At 37.6% G+C, this 23,746-nt stretch overlaps 1 protein-coding gene across 1 annotated transcript; it reads right to left on the bottom strand.

Annotated features, from left to right (window-relative positions):
- Positions 1-19,756: 19,756 nt before the first annotated feature.
- Positions 19,757-21,176, bottom strand: LOC140455023 (muscarinic acetylcholine receptor M2-like). Its single transcript, XM_072549696.1, is given in 2 exon segments — positions 19,757-20,285; positions 20,287-21,176. Coding segments are annotated over 2 exon segments (1,419 nt in total).
- Positions 21,177-23,746: the final 2,570 nt, after the last annotated feature.

Below are 23,746 nucleotides of genomic sequence, written 5' to 3'. Positions count from 1 at the left end.
ACTAAAATTAATGACTGTACCTGAAGAAGTAGTTTCAGTGAACCAATTTCTCTCCAATATTCCACAGCATATATTTGATTTTTGTGAAATTTGTGCCACCCATATTTCTCTGATAGTGATCTCGAATCGACAATTTACCATTCAAAATTCGAGCACGCTTTTGTCTCAACATTCTGACTCCTCAGTGAAGGGTCTGCGTCTTTATTATCATTCGATTAAACAACAGTTTGGACTTGCATGATCGGGATAATAAAAAAAACCTATCTGAGTATTATATCGTGTAAGAACGTGGTAAGCATGAAGGGAAACATCATTTATCTGATTTGGTGGGCTAAAAATGGCTAAATTGATTTTCCTTTAAATCCAGGAATATGAGAGTTAAAAATATTTCGAAGGCCTAGTAGTGTAAGGAGATATACTATCAATGGGGTTTTGCCATGAAGTGTAACAAGGCAGAGGAACAGAAGGTCTGTATTCCATTAAATTCTGATGGAAATGTGCAGTGGTCAAAATTGATATGGTAGTTTTGTTTAGCTGAATGTATTTCATATGCATACTTTACAAGCTCTTGACTCAACTTTATGTTCAATTTTAATTGCAACCTCTCATTGGGGGTTCTCATCTGATTTCTCATTCATTTATTTTTTCTTTATTTTTATGTGTTATTTTTATTTTCACTTTGGGACTGCAAAAATCAACTGTGCTTGATTTCTCTGGGCAAGTGCCATACTTCGGCTGTTTCGTAAAATTGTAAGATTTCCCATTCCTCCACTTGGTGCCATGACTTTTTAAAAAAAAAAGTTTGATATTTTATGGACTATATTGTATAAATGACGTTATGATGACTTATTTGAACTAACGCATCACCGTCTTTTGAATAACATGGATTAGATTGACTTGAATCATTAACTAGACAATTGTACAAAACACAATTTGGTAGAGCACATTCTGCAGTCAGAAAGTGGTGAAACTAATTTGATACAGTTTTGAGAGATGAAATCCACAGACCTTGCATTTAGTGGATGTGCAACCATTTTTGTTACCTTTTAACGTTTTGAATTTATATCTTATTTCAAAGAAGAATTTTATTTAAAACAGGCACAAAATTATTTCTATACTGTAGTAAATTTATAGGTCAAAAGAACAACTAAAATAAATTATGCATCATGTAATGCATTATATACATTATGGTTTCATATAATCTCACAGTCGCTGGCAGGGTTAACGTTTTCTTTCCAAACAAACATGCAGCAGATAAACTTATTTTGATCAACCTCTCTTGCACAGTGATTAGATTCCCTAGAGATGCTGTACAAGAGTGGGTAAAAAGAAGAGATCACTTAAGATCAATATGAGATATAGAGGTCTAGCGCAATTTCTATGACAATAGAGCAGCAGTGCAGCTTTTGGCGATTAATGGGATTCTGGTAATGTTAGAGAGGAAGCGGAGGATTCTGTCTCTTTGATTGGCCCTAGGAATTGGCCCAGAATGGTTTGAGAACAAGTAGGTTTGATCTCCAACCTCTATCAAATAGACGTTGTGGCTTCTGTCCTCACTGCTCCATTTAAAAAAAAAACTACTGATGTCCAGCAACAGTAAAAAGTACAGTATGAGGAAGATGTAACAATGTAATTATTACAGACTCGAGAGCATAACTTGTAGTCTGAAACAAGAGGAATTCTATTATAGTGCACCAGTATAAAATATGTCTGAAACTTTTTCTAATTAACACGTCTGACACTCAAAATCATTTTCTTTGTGCTGATATAACTGAGTTTCATAGATGAATACCGGAGGTTAAAGACGAAGAAGAAATGGTGACATGGTTGGCTTTGCAAAGAAAATTTCAATACCGTATCTAAATAGAACCCGAGTTCTCAGAGAGATTGGGCTGTGCTTGAGTTTTACTAAAATTTAGCTCGGAAATTTCATGTTTTAGAAGGAAAGCACAAATAGGAATTGATGCTGTTAAATGTTTTCACACGACGTAATGTGCAAGAATTGCCAGCAGTTAAAAGTAAACGGGAGGTGAACCATATCATCGTCGGGAGTGTAAAGGTAATCGATAATAGAACAATTAGTGTGATAGAAGTGCATTCTGAAAGATTTGTTGAATTTGTTGAATTTGTTGATGGATGGCCCATTAAAAATGTATTAAAAAGCCTGAGCAGAAACGCAGCATTTTACCTGCAATTAATCATGGAAACTGGAAAGAATAACGAAAGAATTAATTATGGAAGAATGGAACAAAGAACGCAAAAGGAATTTGAAATGACAAGTGTAATAAAACGTGTTTAAAGCGAAATCATAACTCTGAATTAAGTATTCTTTCTCGAAATACTCAGTAGAGTAATAGCAAGCATAGAAAAAAACAGATTTTTGATGGATATCAATTGGTTTCGAAATTTGTCAGTACTCAAACTGGTAACCATAAAATTGTAACATTAGCGATATTTCAAGTAGATTTAAACTAAAATAAAACGAGAGTATTGAATAACATAAACAAGGCAATAGACAAAACAAAAGGCTTTTGCGCAAGTAAATTATGTTCAGTAGCTTTACATGAATTCTGGGAAGTTTCACAAATGATTTATTTACTGTATTTAAATAGTCAATGAAAAATGACAATTTGAATGCCATTATTGTTTCATTGATAAATATGTAGAAGATAGGACGCAAGACAAATTAATGCAATTCTTATGATTAATTTGCAGGAGAGACGCAGTCCATTGAATTAGAGAATTAACAGTGTATCTTAGCCACTGGAAGAAATAAAATCCAAACAGTAACTATTCAGGGGAAGGGACACAACCGAAAATACTTGGAAATTGAATTATGGCTTGACCAGAATTGTAAACAGCCTTTGCAGTTCATCTCCACTGTTGTTTTCTAGCTCGTTTGAAATGAGTGCCAACGTTGTCTTTCCCTTCTTTACCACCTATTGAACATACATGCTCAACTTCAGAAAATCCTCAACTAGGACTCCCGACCCCTGTTGTGCTTCAGACTTCTGAAGCCATTCCACGTTTGAAAAATACTTTGAACCATTGTTCTTCCAACCAAAGTTTATAATTTCACTCCTTCACACACTGCATTACATTTGCTACGTCTTAGACCATTCTCCTAAACTAGAATTCCTTGTGCAGCTTCTCGACTTGCTTGATACCACCCCTCTCTCCACCTGTCTTTGTGTCATCTGCAGCATTAGCATCAGTGTCCTCAGTTTCTTTTTCCATTCGTGTAAGTCATTGTTATTATAACACTGATTTCTTTGGATCTCCAGTCGTCACCAGCTACCACCATGAAAAAAAGATTCATTTATCACTAAGTACTGCCTTCTGTCCATCAGCTTAGAATTCTCTAATTATGTGAGAATCGTGTCCCTATCAATATGGGCTCTTACACAATTTTGCAGCCACCCGTGCAGCCCTTTTTCAAAGGACTTGTGGAAATCCAAATAGATCACGCCCACTGGCTTTTGGTTTTCTACCTTGCATGTTACTTTCTCAAATAATTCCAGCTGGTTTGTCAGATATCATCTTACTTTGATGATGCTGGCTGAATCCATACTATTTTACCATGACCTTCGAATATAGTATGCAATCTCATCCTTATTTATGCACTCGAAAATTTTTATAAACGATTGAGGTCAGGCCAACCAACCAACAATCTTCTGTGTTGTGCCTCCTTATATTCTTCAACAGGTGGGTTACATGAACCATTTTCCTATCCACTGATACTCTCAGATTTAGTGATTCCTGAAAGAACACAGCAATACCTTTCCAATCTCACCAATTATATCCTCCAGAAACCTGGGATGTGGTCCATCTGATCCGAGTTATTTATTCAACTTAGACCTTTCAGCTTACCAGGAACTTTTCCTTAATGATGGCAACTAACTTCACATTTGCTGCCAACCCTCTTGAAGTTAATTTGTGAGACCTGTTTCTTTTCACGTGAAGACTAATGCAAAGTATCTACGCAGTTCCATTGCCAAATTTGTGCCCAATTATTACTTCACAATCCTCAGTTTCTATTGTCCGATGTCAATTCGTTCCTCTAACTTAACTTTTGGGTCTTCTTTTATAGGGCCAGCTGTCTTAATATTATATTTAATGCTTTTGTCCCACGTTGCGTTTTTCAATTATCATCTAGTCATTTATAAAAGCTACCATATGTTCTGACTTTCCATTAATTTTATACATTGTATGACTTTTCTTTTGAATTGAAGCCTTCCCAGATCAACGACAATTGCCTCATTGTCTGCTGCGTCATTATTTGTTTCGCTGTTCCTTTCTCCGTCACTGGAGTTGACAGTTGGGAAAAATCTGTTTTGCTGAAATTGCTTTTGTAAAGTGTCTGTTTATCGCATGCTGCTAAATTGGAGAACTGATGTTTAAAAATTATATAACATATTATTTTATCCCATCATTAGAGTGAAACGTCTGCCAATTTATCTTTATTTGTCTTTGTATTGCAACTGTATTGTAAGTATCGTTTTTTCTTCTTTACATCAATGGGGGCACTGGACAATTTGAATCACATTTGGAATGCAGCACCTTACACTTGCCTTTAAATAGGCTAAAAGTTCCATGTCTATGTATACTTAGGAAACTATTAGGGTGATTTCTCTCCAGTCTATAGCAAATTAGTGGCTTCTGTCGGGATTAAATTATCCAATTCCATGTTGATTTGAGGATTATTGGACTCAAAGATAGTCATTGGTGAATGTAGCTGTTTCAAATAGAGTGTGCCTTTTGGTTAATGATTATTTCAAAGGATAAGAATTTATTGGATAGGAAAAACTAACTTCGGATAGTTTCCTGAAGGAGAGTAAGGCAAAGCTTTTGGAATTGACACACAAGCCGATGTTGAAATACTTTGTGCCTGAGAGGAAAAGAGACTTAATTGCAATCATTTCTCACACATTTCATCTGCCAGAAAGTAAATCAGCATAATTGCTAATGGCAAAAACTGAACAGGAAATAAAAAAAAGGTTCATTGGAGGCAGAAGTTAAATAGCGACTATAATTGCTGCAGAACTAAAGGGAAATGAATTAAATCAGCTTGGGCAGGAAAAAATGAAATAATTTGATATGAAATTGAGTGAAGATAAAAAGGCAAAAAGAGAAAGTAGAAAGGGAAACAGTGAGAACTTTTTTACTCCAGAAGGTGGAGCTGGAAAGTGTAAGCCAATGCAAATGGCCAAGGTAAAAGTGAAAGTAGGAATGATGATGTGGACAGTGATGAATACCAAACCCAACGTGGAAGAAATCCTGGTGCACATCTCTTTAAAAATGCTCATGCCTTGCCGAGGTTTCATAAGAAGAGTATAGAAGTTTCTTTTTCATTTCATTTGAGAATGCGTCTAAACAAATGAAATGGCAATGTTGATTATATTGTTGAATCAAATAAAAATGTAGGTAGAGGTAGAGGTTTATTTTCATCACTATGCGAATATTTTTCTGAAGCATATGATGAGTTTTTTTTTTAAAGTCGTAAGAACATATGAATTAGTGCCAAAAGCCGACACCCTCCCTTTTATAAATCTAAGGATGGATCTTGGTCAAAAGTACATGCCGTCTGAAATGGAAAAAAAATAGTAACTTTGAAAGAGAACAATAACACGGAAAATAGAACAGATAATGTGACACTCTTAGAGAGATTGTCATTTCCAAGATATTTAGAAATTCAATTCCTGAAATGGTGAGATGTCATCTGGACGAGCAGAGAATTAAAAATGAAAGAACTGCAGCAAAAATGGCAGATGGTTGTCAGTTCATTCATAACTCAACAGAAGTATGTAATGAAAAACAGTTGTGTCAAAAGCACTCACGGAAGAAAAATCAGCTGTATCCGTGAAAATTACTACCATCAAGAAAAAGTTTTGATGAGGAAATAGTGAGCATCACATATTATTGTGAATGGAAATGGACCTTTCATAAGCATATATTAGCAATGTAGTATAGAGACGAGACGAGGATTGCATATGAGTTATCAGTTGGAGGCCATTTGGGCATAAAGGAGCCAAACACGAGGCAAAATGCTCAAGCATTTTTAATTACCTGGACTGTATTTTGGCTACCCAGGGAAACACAATTGAATCAACGATCATATTTTATATCAAATCTATGCAAGGAAATTGGAGATAACCTCGACTCAAAGCAATTAAAATCCACTGTGCAACACCCAGAGTCTCAGGGAGCATAAAAACAGTAACGTGAAATTTTGAAGATCATATTGAAGTCTAGATTAAGGCTATATAAAGAATTGGGATAAAGGATTTCCATTTGTCGTTTTCCCAATTAGGAATGTACCAATGAATCAACTATATTTAGGCAGTGTGAATTATTTTTGTGCATGCAATGAGAGGATCACAGAAATTAATTGAGGAGAAATTGGTGAGTCCATGTTAGAGACACTACATTTGGGCGATATGTCAAATTTAAGGAAGAGCCTATATAGAGTGGGTGAGTTGTACATACAGTGAGTAAACGTAGCACACTCTGCAACGAAAGAGGAAAAAGTTAATACATTTTTTTTAAAGTGGTGATTTTACTGATGGAGGTAAAGTGTTTGCATTAATGTCAGTGGATTCCTAACCATTAAATACAAAGTCCAATGGAATTATCATTTTGACAAGAAATTGTGTGATTTAACTTATTTAATAGGAAAAATAGACAGTAGGAGAAATCAAAATATGCATGTGAATATGCTGAAAGAATATTTTGATCGAGACAAAAGGAGAATGTGCCCCGATTTAAAACTCGTAGGAAAAAAATACAATTCCAGACTATTGTGCATTTGGCATTTCTGAAATTAAAGCGGCAATGAGCAAGTTGCGAAAGTTTTGTTCAATTATTGAGATACTTTTGAGAGAAAAATAAAAATAAACTGAATGAGTTACTGTAAATGCATGGAGAGATACCTGCGAAAAAGCTGTTAAGTATTGATCTGATTATAAATGGTAAAGATGCTGGAAAAGCTGTTCTCATTGCTTTTAAACATCTAAAATTCGCTTATGTTAAAAAAATGAAATCATCTTCACTCAAGACAAAATTGAATTGAATTGCAGTGAATCCAGCTCAACCATATTACTGGTGTCGAAAAAAAGTTAGTGTCCAACAATTATGTGTGGACTACCTTTAAATCAAAGCAGTAAGAAAATCCGATTCATACCCTGTTAAACCTTTTGGAGAATGGACTGAGAAGGTGGGACAAGCAACTTTCCTTTCTAATTTGGGGTTAATCAGAAGATCCTTGTAGGCACCTTTATCCGAATGAGCGAAAGAAGCTTTTGTTCACACTCAGTAGACTTTATCAAATTCAAGTTCATGCCACGTGGACCTAAGAATGCATCAGTCATATTTCAAAGATTAAAGAATGATGTCCTTTGAGGATCACTCAATTGCATAAACATTCTAGTGATTCTAAGTCACACACAGAAAGAAGATCTGGAGCATCATGCGGAATTATTGGTTCAAGTTCAGGAGGCAAGTTTGGTAATAAATTTGTAGTTTTATGAAATTTGTAGGCGCCCAGTCTCCGAAATGTAGAGGAGACCGCTTCGGGAGCAACGGATACAATAAATGATAATGTGCACATCCACTAACATCATTCATTGTATCTGTTGCTCCCGATGCGGTCTCCTCTACATTGGTGATACTGGGCATCTCCTAGCAGAGCACTTTAGGGAACATCTCTGGGACACCCGCAACAATCAATCACACCGCCCCGTGGCTCAATATTTCAACTCCCCCTCCCACTCTACCAAGGACATGGAGGTCCTGGGCCTCCTTCACCGCCGCTCCCTCACCACCAGACGCCTGGAGGTAGAAGGCCTCATATTCCGCCTCAGAACACTTCAACCCCAGGGCATCAATGTGGACTTCAACAGTTTCCTAATTTCCCCTTCCCCCACCTCACCCTAGTTCCAAACTTCCAGCTCAGCACTGTCCCCATGACTTGTCCGAAATTGTCCTACCTGCCTATCTCCTTTTCCACCTATCCACTCCACCCTCTCCTCCCTGACCGATCACCTTCATCCCCTCCCCCACTCACCCATTGTACTCTATGTTACTTTCTCCCCACCTCCACCCTCCTCTAGCTTATCTCTCCACGCTTCAGGCTCTATGCCTTTATTCCTGATGAAGGGCTTTTGCCCGAAACGTCAATTTCGCTGCACTTTGGATGCTGTCTGAACTGTTGTGCTCTTCCAGCACCACTAATCCAGAATAGAGGTAATTTATTCCAATTCTTTTGTTTGTTGCTTGTATTTTAATTGTGGTGTCAGAAGAAAGTGTGTTTGACTAAACAACTAGTACTTTGACAAATCGATTCACAAATGGACACTGTACCTTAAACTTGTCTTTAAAGAAGATGAAAGTTAGTGTCTCAGCTATCTCCTTAATGTGTTATGGTGAGGTGCGTGGGGGGTGGGCGTTGATTAGGGAGGGGGCTGGGTGGATGCAGCGGTTGGTCTGCTTGATAAAAGGGGTTCCTCAGAATAAAAACGTCTTTTGAAATACTTTACACTAACTGGACACACTTATTTTTTTATTTTCTTTTTTCATCAAATACCTCCAAATGTAACAATGTTAATTACATTCCAGGGGCACGATATCGAAATCATAATTACATATTATGTGTAAACAATCAGATCATTATTACGCAAATATCAATATAACATATTTTTAATAATAGTTCTACTATTACGCTGATGTTTTGACAGCATATCAGTGATCTTCATTTTCTCCCTTTTGATCAGTTCGATAAAGAATCATGCAGGATTTGAAAGTTAATCCTCTATTAGCGATTTTTAAAGAAGACTTGCTGCGCAAGTTGATTAAATGTGTGTAACTTTGCTCGCTGAGTAGAAAAGTTTGTTTTCAGATGTTTCGTTACTGTAACTCGGTAACGTCATCAGTGAGAGTCTCAAATGAAGGCTGTTGTTATGTCCCACCTCTCTATTAATAGGTTTTGTTTCATTTAGTTGGGTGACTTCATTTCCGGTTCTTTTATACTCCGTCAAAGGTACAAAAGTCTGAAAACAACACTTTCAGCTCAGAAAAGCTAACTAATACCCGTCAATCCTGTACCTCTTTGAGCAAATGCTGCTATGGCACATTTTCTTGTTATCTCAGATTTCCCACTCCCATAGTATATTGATTTTAGCATGAAAGCATATGCTGATTTATGGTAGTATTATTATCTCCCATCTCTGCACACCCCAGCCAACATGCACTTGATTATAGTCTGCACATACGCAGGATGAAATGGTTTTTAAACTGGCTTTCCTAACTGTTTGTCGTTTATGGATCCATGTATAGAATGCACTATTGGCAATTTAATGGTTACAGAAATTTTTAAATGTTTATGCAGCAAGTGTCTGTAGACGTCATCAGAAGGATGACATTGCATGCTAGTGACTCCTGCACAAATGTTTTTCCTATTTATTTCTGCCACTTTAAACAAAATAAAACAGGTAGAAACAATAATTCACACGAGAAAACACGGATGTTCTTAATTATCTAATCTTATCATGTTCAGATGTGCTTATTAAATTTCATTGAGCAAAGCAATTCATTCCTGATGAAATCTAGTTGATGTACAATCGGGCTTACTGTGAAATTGAAGGACTGAAAACAGCCAAACACACATTGCTCCTTCTCTCAATTGGTTTGTTTACTTCTTAATACAAGCATTATAGTAGCTGAGTATTTTAGCAATATTTTCACCCATTCTCTGAACTTGGGCAGAGTGACAACATAAATAAAAGCATTAGTACAGCAACTCAGTTCCATCAGCATTACTCCAACTTCTTCAAAGATATACAAAGAATCATTGTAATTCTTCAGACTGGCGCCTGAAACATTGTAATAGACGACGTTTAAAACATACAAAAGCCACATGATTATAAAGATTCCAGATAGACTGAAGTGTAAAACCAAAGACTTCTTTCTGTTATCCACCTCTGGTTCATTGGAACTCTTGCCCTTACTCTGATGGTTTATCCATTTATGTACATGACTGTCCAGTAGTATGCGTCTCAAGGTCAGTGCATTGAGTAACAAAAGTAAACCATAGGGAATCAATGGGTTTAGAATGATCTCAAACCATTTAAATGCTATCCATCCAGGGTCCGTATAATAGCTTTGTTTTCCTTTACAGAACCGTGCAATATTGTCAATTATCTCTCCAGGTTCAAACCTAAAGTACACGGTTAGATCTTTCAAACAGAGCAGAAGACATGTTGTTGACAGTATTTTAACTGCCATTTTCTGTGTGCAATATTTTTGTTTCAATTTCTTGCAAAAAGTGGCCACAAATCGATCAAATGAAAATGTGACTATGAACCAGACAGAACAGTCAATTGATGCATAAAGCATAACAATAATTATACTACACACAGGGGTGATTTCCAGAAAGGATCGTGGGAAATAATAAAAACTAATTTTAAACAGTATGACTTCAAAGATGATGACCAGCATGTTCGCCCCAACCGTGGCCACGAGGTAGCAATTAGTGCACATAGAGAGGTAACACTTTCCTTTGGACAAAATCAGAATCGCTAATAAATTAACTGCGAGAGAAAGGAGGGAAAATAGTTTATGAATAATTGAGAGAGCATTTCTGTGTACTTACGTTCAGGTTAGAGAATTATATTTTGAAAATTATATCAAAGACTTAATCTCAACATATATTCACGTAGAATCAAACGGAAATGTGTCAGAGTGGGCAATAAGTAAGAGATACACGGGAATTACTGGCCAATGTTCGAGTGGTTCCAACAATGAAGCAACCAATTGCACATTTCACTCCCATTGAAGAACAAGTGTGTTACTTTTCTTGCTTCCTTGAAACAACTTGTTGAATTCTCCAATTACTTGCATTACTTACTTTCAGTATCCCAACAGTGTACTATTCCGGTGTAAGAGTTTTAATGTCTGCTCTTTAAAGTTTTCTCTCCCACTGCTAAAATTCTCCCTTTGTGGGAGAGCGAGAAATTTCATTTTCTTCTTTATCTTTTTTTCGACTTGCAATATGATGTCATGACATCGAAGAGGCCAAACACAAAAAAATGCGAATCATGCAATAATGCAACGTGAAGCAACCAGAATATAATTCAACGTCAGACTGCTCACATTCAATGTGCGTGGAGCATTGGCTGTATTGGAATTAAAACAGAACTGAGAGGTTTCAAGTGTCGGGGAAGAAAGGGTAGATTTGCTGCACTTTCTATCAAGTTATCAAGCTTGAGGGTATATCTAACAGATTTGCACAATTTTGAATGGATTTTATTCACTTGGTTGCTTTTCTTCGTGTTTTCTTCATTGGAATGTGTTTTTTTTAGTTACTTCAATTCTTTTTCAATTCATATCGCAAAGATACTAGGAAAATATGTTTCTTTCAGCATGAAAACAGAACTATCCCGTTTCACTCATTTAATCACACGCACATGCATAATACATTTCATCAGTAAATGTAATCTCATTAATGTATCTGAGAGCAAATTTCTTTGATGGCTGATTCAGCAGCAAACTCTTCATTGCACGTACAAAAAAGGTTTGATGCATCAGCACAGGTTTAATTGAAAAAGAATGCTCTTTATTTTAATTTTCTTTTGAGGATATAGCATTAAGCAATATAGTTAGTTGGTAACATTTAACGAAATACTATTAATGATTACTTGTCTGAACATGGTCATTGTCATTTCTGAATTAAGCAGCACTGGTCCATTAAAAAAAAATATGTTTCTATATTCAGATATTTCATTTTCCGAAGCCACTTACCAGGAACACCAAAAAGGGCAATAATCATGGAGTATATTCTTCTGTTATTTTGAAATCGTTCTATACGCCTCATTATAAAGTTTTCCATATCTTCGTGCTCCATGGATTAAATTCTGAAACGATACTTGACAAGAGCCGTTATTTATGGAAAGTGATAGGCCAATGGAAGTTTGAATGTTTCAAATGAGTTTGATTTGAGTCATTTCCAAACAAAAAAAAACCAACAAGAAAAAACACAAATGATTGCTGATGATTTTTTGTACGAGGAAAATCTAAGTGACTGAAGAAATTTCATCACATTAATTGACTAATGAGAAATTGGACTCTGGAGACTCTCATCAATGGTCTTGACAATTCAAATACTATCAGGAACAACTCTTGATCTATGCTTGTCCAAGTGTTAAGTTCAATTTTTACACTGTTACCTAACGTTTTCTGACTCATGACTGCGTATTTGATGTGATGTGATCCCGTTAAATAATTCAAAGGGCGATCTCGTCACTGCCCTCTTATTTGAATCCACCTTGACAAACAAGTAAAACATTAAAATGAATGTAACACCATTTAAAATGCACCATCAAAAGAAAAGAAAACACATGAATTCCTCAACGAATCCTCAATCTTTGATCCGATTCTGCTCTCAAAACATGAATGTAATTGGTACAGCTGTGACACGTGTCAATTTTGATCGTGAACACTCAATAGCGGTGTTGTTATTCAATATGGAGAGGATGGTCTGCCTTGCTGGAGATCATATCTACATTGAACACGAGTTGTCCAAATTCATTGACAATTATTAGATCGAGTCTGCATTCTGTACAAGTCTCAGTACCATTAAACATAGGCTGCTCGATATCAGTTGAAGCACGATGCACACTTTGCAAATATGATCAATCCTCCGGATTGTTGATGGTATATTGGAGGAAAGGTCATTGTTCGAATTACAAAACAGGCCCTTCGGTGTACCAAGTCCACATCAACTCTCTGAAGAGTAACCTACCAAAACTCATTCCAAAACCCTATATTTAGCCTTCACGAATAACTAAACCCATGGGCAATTTTTCATGACCAATTCACCTAACCTACAAATCTTTGGATTGTGGGAGGAAACTGGAAAACCCAGAGGAAACCCATGTCAGCACAGGAAGAATGTTTGTACTCCACACAGACGGTCACACGAGGTTGAAATCAAACGCCGGTCCCTCGCACTGTGAGGCAGCAGTGTAAGTCACTGAACCACCCTCAAAGCAAAGACAAACACAGACACTGAGTGTGAAACCGCGCCTTGCAAACCACAATGCTGCACTTGGTCAGGATGGTGACTGAGCCCACCACTTTTGCATTATTCGCACAATCCTGTAATCATCTGAGCTAACCAACTGACCCATGCATGGATAATGCATACAAACGTTGATGGACCTCTGGATATTCTCTTTAGTACTACTTCTGGAACTGAAATATTTGTATTTGAATAACCATAGTAATCTTTCTATATGCTACAACGATGGCTAAAAGAAGTGGAGGCACTCCCCAACATTATTGTCCATTCAAATTTTGGATAGGTTTTCAATACTTTTCAATTGCCCTGTTCCAATGAAGGGAAAATATCTACTTTCCGCTCATCTCTTCAATTCAATTCTAGGTCAGGACTTGGGTGCCATTCACTCAAAGTGAAATAAGGACGCTGTTGGTGACGGAATGTCATTTCACAAGGGAAAGTAAGAGAGGATAACAAATACTGGCTTTCACAATTGAAGAAAAAAATATACAAGATCAATCGAATATTCGGTTTGAAGATGATACTTCCTGTCTGTAAAGAATTGCAAATTGTCAACATGATTAATATAACCATAGGCATTGGAATACAGGCATTGCTGGAGTGAAACAAAAAAAAAGCAGCGAAATAGTTGGTCTGGCAACACGTGTGGAGGGAATGCAGAGTTAACATTTTGAATCCAAACATTCTTCACTCGGAAAGCTATGAACTAAAAAAAAAGTATTTATGCTGAAGGCGAGTTTCAAGGACAGGGGATAGAATAGAGATGCGAAGATAAGGAGAAAAGGAACACTGAGAGAAGCAGATACTACGCAAGCAATGAGGCGAGAAAATGTTTTGAGAGTAGGTCAGAAGAATAAATTGAGTAAGTGATTATGAAAGTTGGCAATAGGAGAGAATGGGTAGGCTTTGCTGAAAGCAATCCATCCCTTAACTGGAGCGAGTTTTGGTGAGTTAAGAAAAAAAAATCTGGAACGACAGAATCTGGCTCCAAATTTATCAAACACAATGTTGAGTTCTAAAGCTGGAGATGTCGTTCTTTAAGCTTGCACTAAGGCTGACTGAAACACTGCAGCAGACCTCTAGCTGAAATGTCGTCCAAGTAACGAAGTGATGTCTTGAAGTGGAAGACAGCTGAACGTTTGTTGTTATTTAAATGGACAGAACGATGGAGTTCTGCAAAGTTGTCACGAGTTGGTGTTTCATCTTCCCAGTTTTAGATGGGGCCACACTGTGAAGAGTGAATATGGTAAACTAGATTGAGTGACGTCGAGGTGAATCAATACTTCATCTGGAATGTGTGCCTGCGGCTTTGAATATTCAGGAAGGAAAAGGCAATGGGGCACTAGTTGCATATTCTGCAAATGCATTAGAAAGTGTTGGGTGTGTACACTGATTTGTTGGAAAATGAAGATAAGTGAACTCGCAAAATTCAAAGGAACCATGCCTGGAGAATGTTGACGAGCGAGGGGATTGGAACATTTATCTAGTTATGGCATTCCACTGGAGTTGAAGAAAATGTCGGAGCGTGTTCCTTTAGATGTGGATTCTGGTTTGAAGTTGAGTGAGGACTGGGATACCCTAATGCTGTTGGGAGGGAGAGGGAAGAATGAGGGTCGCACGAATGAGATGCTCTGGGCATGGATAAAATCATCTTCAACCATTGTATTCGTAATCATGTGTTGATGAAAAAAGCTTAACATTTCTGAGGTCCCCTCTACTGATTATGCAATCATCAGAACAAGTATAATGAAAACAGAGGAACTTGGAGAATGGTTTGGACTCCTCACATGAAGTAGGGTGTGCTGATGTGAGATAACTGTGTAAGACGAAGTGTTTATAATGGATATCGATGTCAGCCAATGCCACGAAAAGGTATCATATTTCAGGAAATGAAGGACCGAATTGAAATCAGGCAAAAGTGAGATAAAGATAGAAACTGAAAGAGAAAGGGATTATTTTTGGCAAATCACAATGTGAGAATGAAGCAGCACCAAATATTTCATTGATGTACCAGAAAAAGAATTGTGAATGCAGTTCCAAGTCGAACTGGAACACAGGCTGTGTCATGCACACCAGAAAGAGAATCATAATTGGGAACGTTATGGTTTTTGTGGACACTTAATTTGATCTGGAGGACGTGAGAGTAGTTAAAGGATAAGTTGCGTATTGTAGGGAATTGGAATGTTTATCAACCAATGCTGCGCACTAGTTACATTTCCAGGCAAATGTAATTAATGTTGGCCATTCCAGATCGGCATGAAGGCTGCAATCTCCCCCTGTCAGTCTTCGGCACTATGAGCAATCCCAACTACAAAACGACTTCTGATCACACCCTGATGGGAAGTGTTAAATACTATGTCCACTTCTGCTCAGCATGATATGCTATTGCCATGCCCAGGGAGTAAAATAATTGTAGTCAGTGCTGGTAAGTACAGGGAAATATGGACACTGTGTTGGTGATTATGGGACCGATGACGACATTCTGTCAAGTTGTGAGGTTTCAGTTCCTCTGAACTAGTATGTGCATTTGAAGACATTGTAGGTCAATTTTGCAGATGGAGAATCGACATGATAGTGAGCATGGTATGATTGCAGCCAATATGTATGAGATTTTAGGGCGACTTGCAGTTGGTAAAGCGAGTAACATGGGTTAGTTTGGGGATTTGTCTTCACTTTCAGGGACTGTGAAGGATTGACGTCAGTCCTGGACAGCATGTTGAGCCATGGTTCTTCTCAGAAACTCTGGGGATTAATGGTCAATCGTGAGCATTGAGGCAGCACTTTATTGCTTGATGGATATTTTGAAATGGCAGGTAAAGCAGATAAATACACCTAAAATTCAAGCTTAATGTACAGTTTGGGGACAAAGCTAGCTAGACTCTTCAAATGGGGGAAGGAGCTGATATGCTGAAGGTTTCCATTGCTTCTTATCTGACTTTATCCAAATACGGCCTCATATTCCCATTGAATACACTGAGTAAAACAGTGATGACATTTTTTTTGTTTATTCCAGGCTCAAATGTTCTCTCAACTGTATTTTACCGTCATTCAAACGCATTGCATAGATCGACCAGAGTGTATTTTATTGCAGTACTGCACGGAGAGACAAATTGTGTTCTTAGGTTATGTTTGTTCACGCCTTTCCGGTATTGTAACTTGTATGCTCATATATTTGGAAGGGATCTTGACTTGGAGAAAAGTAGTGTCAAATGAATTATTGCAATGGGACTTTTGTAAAAATCCAAATTTGTTGTATTTTAATGTAAACATGCAAATGTACATCAATTATTGAATAGTAATCTCCATCCAGGTTAATTTGGAACATATAAACTATGGATGGATTTAGAACTAAGAGATGTTGATCACTTTACGAAACAAATATAACCTTTGCTTCTTTTTTATTTTGCCTCCCTGTCTGCTGCTTTGATATTTCAATACATAAAATATGATGTAGTTCTTTTTGACTGAACACTGAGCTTGACTTGGAGCAAAATTCTAAGATTCTTAAGAATAACTGTTTGGAGGAGAAAGTCACGAAGTGTTCAGTTGTTTTCTTCACTGATAAGAAATTGGTTCACCCTATCTTTCAAATGTCGCAACCACTCATTTGTGAATCTGTAGGAAGTATTTAAGGACGATATAGGTTTCAGTCTTTGAAAAGAAATGTTAATAATTTGGTCACATGTTTAATATATGGAAATAAACATATTTGATGCTTGCATTAAATAACTAGGAAGATAATTAAGTGCATCAAGTGTAACAGGAGACTCTCTTAGTATTGTGGCTCCATCTGGCTTGATCAGTGCTGAGTTGTAAGTTGGCTGCAGCTGGCTCTGTTAAGAAGTCCCAGAGGGCTGATGTACAACGTCCTCAGACTGGACTGTTTTGTAATGGTCAATGTGTTCCAATTCATGGATTTATTAGAGTGTCACGAGTTTTTTGCTTTTTAATGATTTATGATAAATCCTCATCACTACTGCATAGATCATGCAAACTGAACAGGGTGATTCCTGGATGTGGATACTAGCAAAACGAATACGAGCAAGCATGGTGATGGCATATGATAGAATGACAACAAAATTGTCAGAGGATGGCGTGCATATATGGTGACATTTGGTGATTTCGTAGCTGAGAGGAGAGAGGTACCAGTCTTAGGAGGATTGGTGATAAATAATCGATCTGTGCTAAGATATTATGGTGCAGTGGCTGATTCCGAAATTTGGTTGAATCATAGGTCGTCTTTTACTGACTTTGTGTGTCAGGCAACGTCATGGGAGAACAGATAGCTGCCCAGGAAATAGCTCACCTCTAAATTAATATGCCTCAGTGGTATCCCAGCAGTCCTGATGTTTACAACTTGATATCTGATCCCACGCAATGCATATCGATCAGTTGGCATTTGCTCTAGTGAAGGTGCACACATCAATTTTACTATTGCTCACTGGAAAGTCCCGCACTCAGCAATGACCTACAGTGCAGCAGTAAACAACAATGACACATTGGATGATTAGTTTCATAAATGCTTAATAGACTTCAGGAAACCGGTATTGGAATCCAGTGTGTGTGTTTGTGTGTGTGTTTGTGTGTGTGTGTGTGTGTGTGTGAGAGAGAGAGAGAGAGAGAGAGAGAGAGAGAGAGAGAGGAGAAAGTGAGAGGTATCAGATGGGAGACGATTCATGAAATGGCATGTTTTATGTTTTCCTGATTGCAGTTCACTTTGAACGCACTGTTGCTGCACCAAGCCGAGGTTTCCATTCTTCCCACCTGGGAAATTGACAGTCACTCATAGTTTTGCTGTCTTGCCGTCTTAACAGAACCAACTATTATTTTGGACCCTCGACCATGTTCCACTCTTCAACAAGGACATGACTGTTTTTTTTCGTGCACTTAGCTCCACTTACACGCTCGCTAATCATAACCCTTAATTCCTTTACTGTCCTGAAATTTTACTGCTTTTGCCTCAATACCATTCAAAGAGCGAGCCTGAACTGTTTCATGCGAAAGGGAATTCCAGAGATTCACAATCCATTGGAAGAAGAAATTCCTCTTAAACCCAGTCCCATATCTGCTTCACATTATTTGGATAACATGTATCATTTGCTAGCTTCAACCGAAGTGGAAACAACCACACTGCTTTCAATTTTGTTTTTTAAAAAAATCTCTATACTCCCCCGAAGCTTTCAAATTCAAATGAGCATAATCACTGTCTACAAAATCTCTCCTCATAATCCAATGCTTTCAACACTGGAATCAGTCGCTTGGGCGTTGTCTGCACACTAAGCAAAACAAATTTCCCTTTTCAAGCCAAGAGACAAAACTTGTAGACAATATTCCATGCGTGGAATCAACAGCACACCTGAAGCATAACATTTCTTTTTTAAACGCCATTTCTCCTGCTGTGAAGGACATTATTCAATTTGCCTTTCTAATTATCTGCTGCACTTACAGGCCCCAAACTCCAAATTTTCCTTGTAAAAAATATTCACCATCAATTACCCCCCAAATAGTCAATTTCTTGGTATTTGTTTTTGTTGGATCTTCAGCGACTTTTATATTTTGATCCATTCAAGGATCGTAAAAAGCTTGTCCAAAGAAGCTAAGGATAATAAATCGCTATGGGAGAACGGGACGTGTTTCTCACGGCCCCATCCACTTCCTCATCCTCTCCAGATCTCCGTCAATAGGACACTCACCTCCCCAAATGCCACTACGTTCTATTTTCACAACCATACACAGACAGATAAACTAACACAATTGTTCAGTATTAGTTGCCTTTTCTTTTCCATTTGTATCCATGATGATGCTAGTCTAGTTATTTTGCAATCTGTCCAAATTTCAGAACCGGCAATCCATATCTCACATGTATATAGATAAATAACAGCTGTCACCGTTAATTTGAAATTAGTTTTGGTATTTCATTTCCTCCAAGATTTTCCCGAGGAAATGAGTTGATACTGACTTGTCTTTCGCAATTCGATATTTCATCACTTTTGACTGCAGATATTTCCTTCCACAAATGGAATAGAGGTTCACCGCTCACAGCTTGAAACAAAGACTTATTTTCTGCACAAGTGATGCAAAATATTTTTTCTGCATCCTTCGCTTTCAAACAAATCAGTTAAAAACATTTTTTCTTCAAAGAACAACGCAAAAAATCTGAAAATTAACGAGAACAGAAAGACAAAAAGTGTTATCATTGCTGGACTAGTAATTCAGTTACCCAGGTCAATGTCATAGAAATCGCGGTCTGGTCTGTCAACATTGTAAATAACTTAAGTTGAAATCAATGAATTAAAATTTGTAAAGAGAGCACCGTTCATTTCTCTGCATTCCCAGGTAATTTATAAGTCACATTCAGGAATTTTGAGTGAGACATCATTCGTTTTTTTCTGGTCTACGTAAGCCTTGGCTGTAATTTGAACAATAAAAAACAGGACTGCATCCTGTGTAAGAGTACTAAAGCTTTTCAGCACAGCCTTTAATAATAACAGATATTATTTCACCACTGGCTTTAATAATATCAGGCGTTACAAATTCGTTTCATTTAATATGAATTGCCTTTCAGCTTTATTTATATTCATTGGATGCTTGACAGATAATCTAACGCAATGAGCATGTTTTTTGATGAATGTCACCCAGAACAAAGAGCGTAATGTGTTCATACCGTTGAGCTTGTTGTTGTCTTTATCTTCGTGTACCAATGCTTTTGTACTGACAGAAGAGAAGATGCTTGAACGTTTTTTTGAAGGTGACATTGCACAGTGCGTAGCAAGCTGGATTGATGGTACTGTTCATGTAAACGATCCAGTTTCCAATGTTCCAAATGGTGTGAGTGATGCAGCTTGGGCAGAAGGCAGTAATGATCACCATAACAAAATACGGAGACCAGGTGATGACAAATGCTAGAATAATAGCCAGGATGGTTCTGGTTACGGTTTTGTCACGATGTCCTGCTACCTTCTTCATATTGGTAGCTACCTTGATCATTTTAATGATCGTACCATTTGATCTGTCATCTCTAAAATCAGGCTCCATGTTGCCACCACCAGTCTCTAATCCTGCCATAGTCCCCATAAACCGACAAATGTGAGAGTCCCCGATTATCTTCATGGAAGCAAGTTTGATGGGGGTCATCACTACTTGACTTTGTGTATTGGAGAATGATACACCATCATGGATTGCCCCTTCCTTTTTTTGATTTGGTGTTTCAAAACATGGATATTTTTTTCTCAGTGAAGACCCCCTTTTCTACTTGTTCAGCTTTGTCAGTTGGCATTCCAGCATTCATTTTTTTGTTTTGTGATTGGGCATGAAGAGACCCAGCAGAAATATTTGGTATGTTGATGGCAATCGGTTTTGCCTCATTGATCTTACATGGAAATGGATAACAAAAGCGTTTGCTTGGTTCAGATTCATTTTTAGCCCATTTTATTCTACTCTTGCTGGCACAAGAAATGCGTACATACAAAGTCACCAGGATTGTAACAGGGAGATAGAAGACAGCTATAACAATTATTAAAGTGATGGCTGGATTTGAGAAGAGCTGTGGATAACACTCATCCTCTGGAACTGTCCGCTCCCCAACGATAAACTGCCAGAAAACAATGGCGGGTGCCCAGAGGAAAAATGGCACCACCCAAGCTGTTGCTATCATTATCCCTGCAATCTTAGGTGTTCTCCTCACGGGGTAGCTAAGGGGCTTTGTCACGCAGAAGTACCGGTCAAAGCTGATTATGAGAAGGTTCATTCCAGATGCATTATTTACAACATAATCTACAACAAGCCACAAATCACAGAAAACAGGACCCATGGGCCAATATCCAAATGCGGTGTAAATGGTGAATACATTCATCGTGAACACACCGAGAATCAAATCAGCACAGGATAAACTGAAAATAAAGTAGTTGTTAATAGTTCGTAATTGTCTGTTTGTTTTGATTGCGATAATAACGAGAATGTTTCCAGTAATGGTCATCAAATTTATGGATCCAGTCATAACCACAATGAAGATCACTTCGACCTTTTTGTATGAAGTTCCTCTTTGAGTATCAAAGAAGTTAGTTATGTTAGCGAGAAACACGTTTGTCTCTGTTGACTGTGACATGCTTCCACTATGATGTGCAATTGGCACTGTCAATGGGAAAAATGATAATAATTATAACATTCAAAACAATGATTAGGGAAAGGATGTCAGACATAGTTATGTAAAAATGTAACCGTGAGTTTTTTGCAATTCAGTAGATATGAATAATGAAACGATTTTTGAAATAGCTTTTACAAGCTTTAACCTGTTTGCCTGGATGGCTTCAGTTTAATTTTGCATTGATTGCATGGGTCTCGTATTGCACAGAAAATATAAAGAAGCAGTTTCACGTACATGACCAACTGAATTACGATTTTATGAATCACATGATAAGTATATGTCCGAGGATTTCATTTTATTGACTCAATAAAACGAGTTGAATAACCCTTGCGTTCTGAAAAAAACAATGTTAGATAAAATTTATTTTTGACCATTGGGATTTAATTGTGTACGTTTTCAAGATCATAAATTTACAGAAATGTTGAACATCTAGACCCTCACAGAAACATTGCAAAAAAAGTGCAATATTATCCCTCTCTAACAAAAACAAAGTCAGTGGAGTAGACAAAACATCAGCACAGAAGTGCCTTATCAATTCAGCTATTTGAGGGAAGAGATCAATTGAAATCAAGTCACTTTTTAGGTTTGGTGCATTTCAAAATCATAACTAACATAAACATAACACTAATGTAGACACATCATCAGAATTACTTTCTTTCCTATCATTATAGCTCTTGTGAGTATTATGACAACTGTGTACTAAAAAGAAATCTGACAGTATTTACCCAGATGCCAAAAACGGAAAGGTAAATGTATGAAATGGATTGCAAGATTGTCAAATGATAATATTCTGCATTTAACTTCCGGTATTACTGAGTATGTAAGGAGCTCACTTCAGTCTACTTCGTCTACAATGCAAAATATTAATGGCATCGGGATATGCTGACCTAATTCTGATCATTAAGAGAAACAGATGATCAAGAAAGTATTGTAAAGCTGATTGTTTGAGATGGCTAAAGGTGAGATGTGTGGCACAAGAGGCGAAAAATTAGGTGATGGGGACATACAAGAAATAGTGGGACATTGGTAAAGATAATCGTTCGGAGAAAGTGGTAAAGGCAATTATTATAATACAACAGGATGGCAAAATACAACGCTAACGGGACTTCCATGATGTCACCTCATTGCAGCACAGGTCAAAAATAATTGATGTTTCGTGAATTGAAGGAAATCACGCCGGAAACAAAATAAAGCAAGTAAATAATAACTTTGAAAGAAAGCATGTGGGAGAGTCACATTAGAAATGGAAGCAAATTTTACTGACATTTTGATTTCACAATTGACTTCAGAGGAAGATTATCAACAACAATCTACAGTTTAGCAGTTATGACATTGTCACAAGTAGCATGTAAAGTTGGCACATTGAGTGTGTTTGTGTTCAATCAGTTTTAAATATACACAGACTAGTCGGTGTCTCAAGGGCACGTGGATTACTCTTGGCAGCTGCCATTCTTCCACGGGCAACCAACAGACGTTACCTGCAAGAGCATGGGTCCACCTGTCTCAAATGAAGGTATGAAATTCATTCAGAGTGTGTATTTAGAAAACCTGTCGAAACGAACTTCAGGCAAACAGGTTAATTGTGATTTAACTCTTTAATCAAACTGTGCTCCGACCTACCTATATAGCGTGCTGTGAGCATATCTTTTATAACACTGAAGAACAATGAAAATTACAGTACAGGAACAGGCCCTTCAGCTGTACAAACCTGCGCCAATCAGGTTCCACTATCTAAGTCTGTCGCCTGTTTTCTAAAGGTCTGTATCCCTTGGCTCTCATCCCATTCATGTATGTATCTACATCCCTCTTAAATGATGCCATCGTGCCGGCGTCCAACACCACAACTGTCAATGTGTCCAGGTGCCCATCACCCTCTGCGTAAAGACTTTTTCACACATATCTACCCTAAACCTTTACCATTTCACTTTGAATTCGTGGCCCCGATGAATTGATTCTCCCACTCTGGGGAAACAAATGCTTCTTGTTAGCTACCCTGTCAATACTGTTCGCGTTTTTATCGACCAAACTCGAGTTCCCCGTCACCCTTCATCTTTCTAATGGAAATCATCGGAAATTACTCAACCACACTTCATGGCTAGTACCCCACTTACCAGATAACATCCTGGTGAACCTACTCTGCAACCTCTCCAAATCATCCAATTCCTTTAGGTAATGTGGCGAACAGAACAATACTCAGCATTCCAACTGTGGCCGATACAAAGTCTTATACCACTGTAACATGACCTGCAAACTCTTGGAACCAATGCCCTGTCCGTGAAGAAAGCATGCTGTATGCCGACTTGACCACTGTAATGACCTGCTTTCCCACATTTAGGGAAAAATGAACGTGTAAACCCAGATCTTTCAGTATATAAATTAACCTCAGGAATCTTCCATTTATTGTATAATGTACTCATGAATTAGATATTCGAAAACACATCGCCTCACATTTACCGAGACTGAACTCCTGCTGCCATTTCTCAGTGGTCCCAACATCGATCCCTGCGGAACACCACTGGACAAAGATTTCT

This window comes from Chiloscyllium punctatum, chromosome 30, assembly GCF_047496795.1.
Source record: "Chiloscyllium punctatum isolate Juve2018m chromosome 30, sChiPun1.3, whole genome shotgun sequence".
Lineage (NCBI taxonomy): Eukaryota > Metazoa > Chordata > Chondrichthyes > Orectolobiformes > Hemiscylliidae > Chiloscyllium > Chiloscyllium punctatum.
Note: the sequence above shows the minus strand (reverse complement) of the source record. Positions and strands in the feature narration are given on the sequence as shown.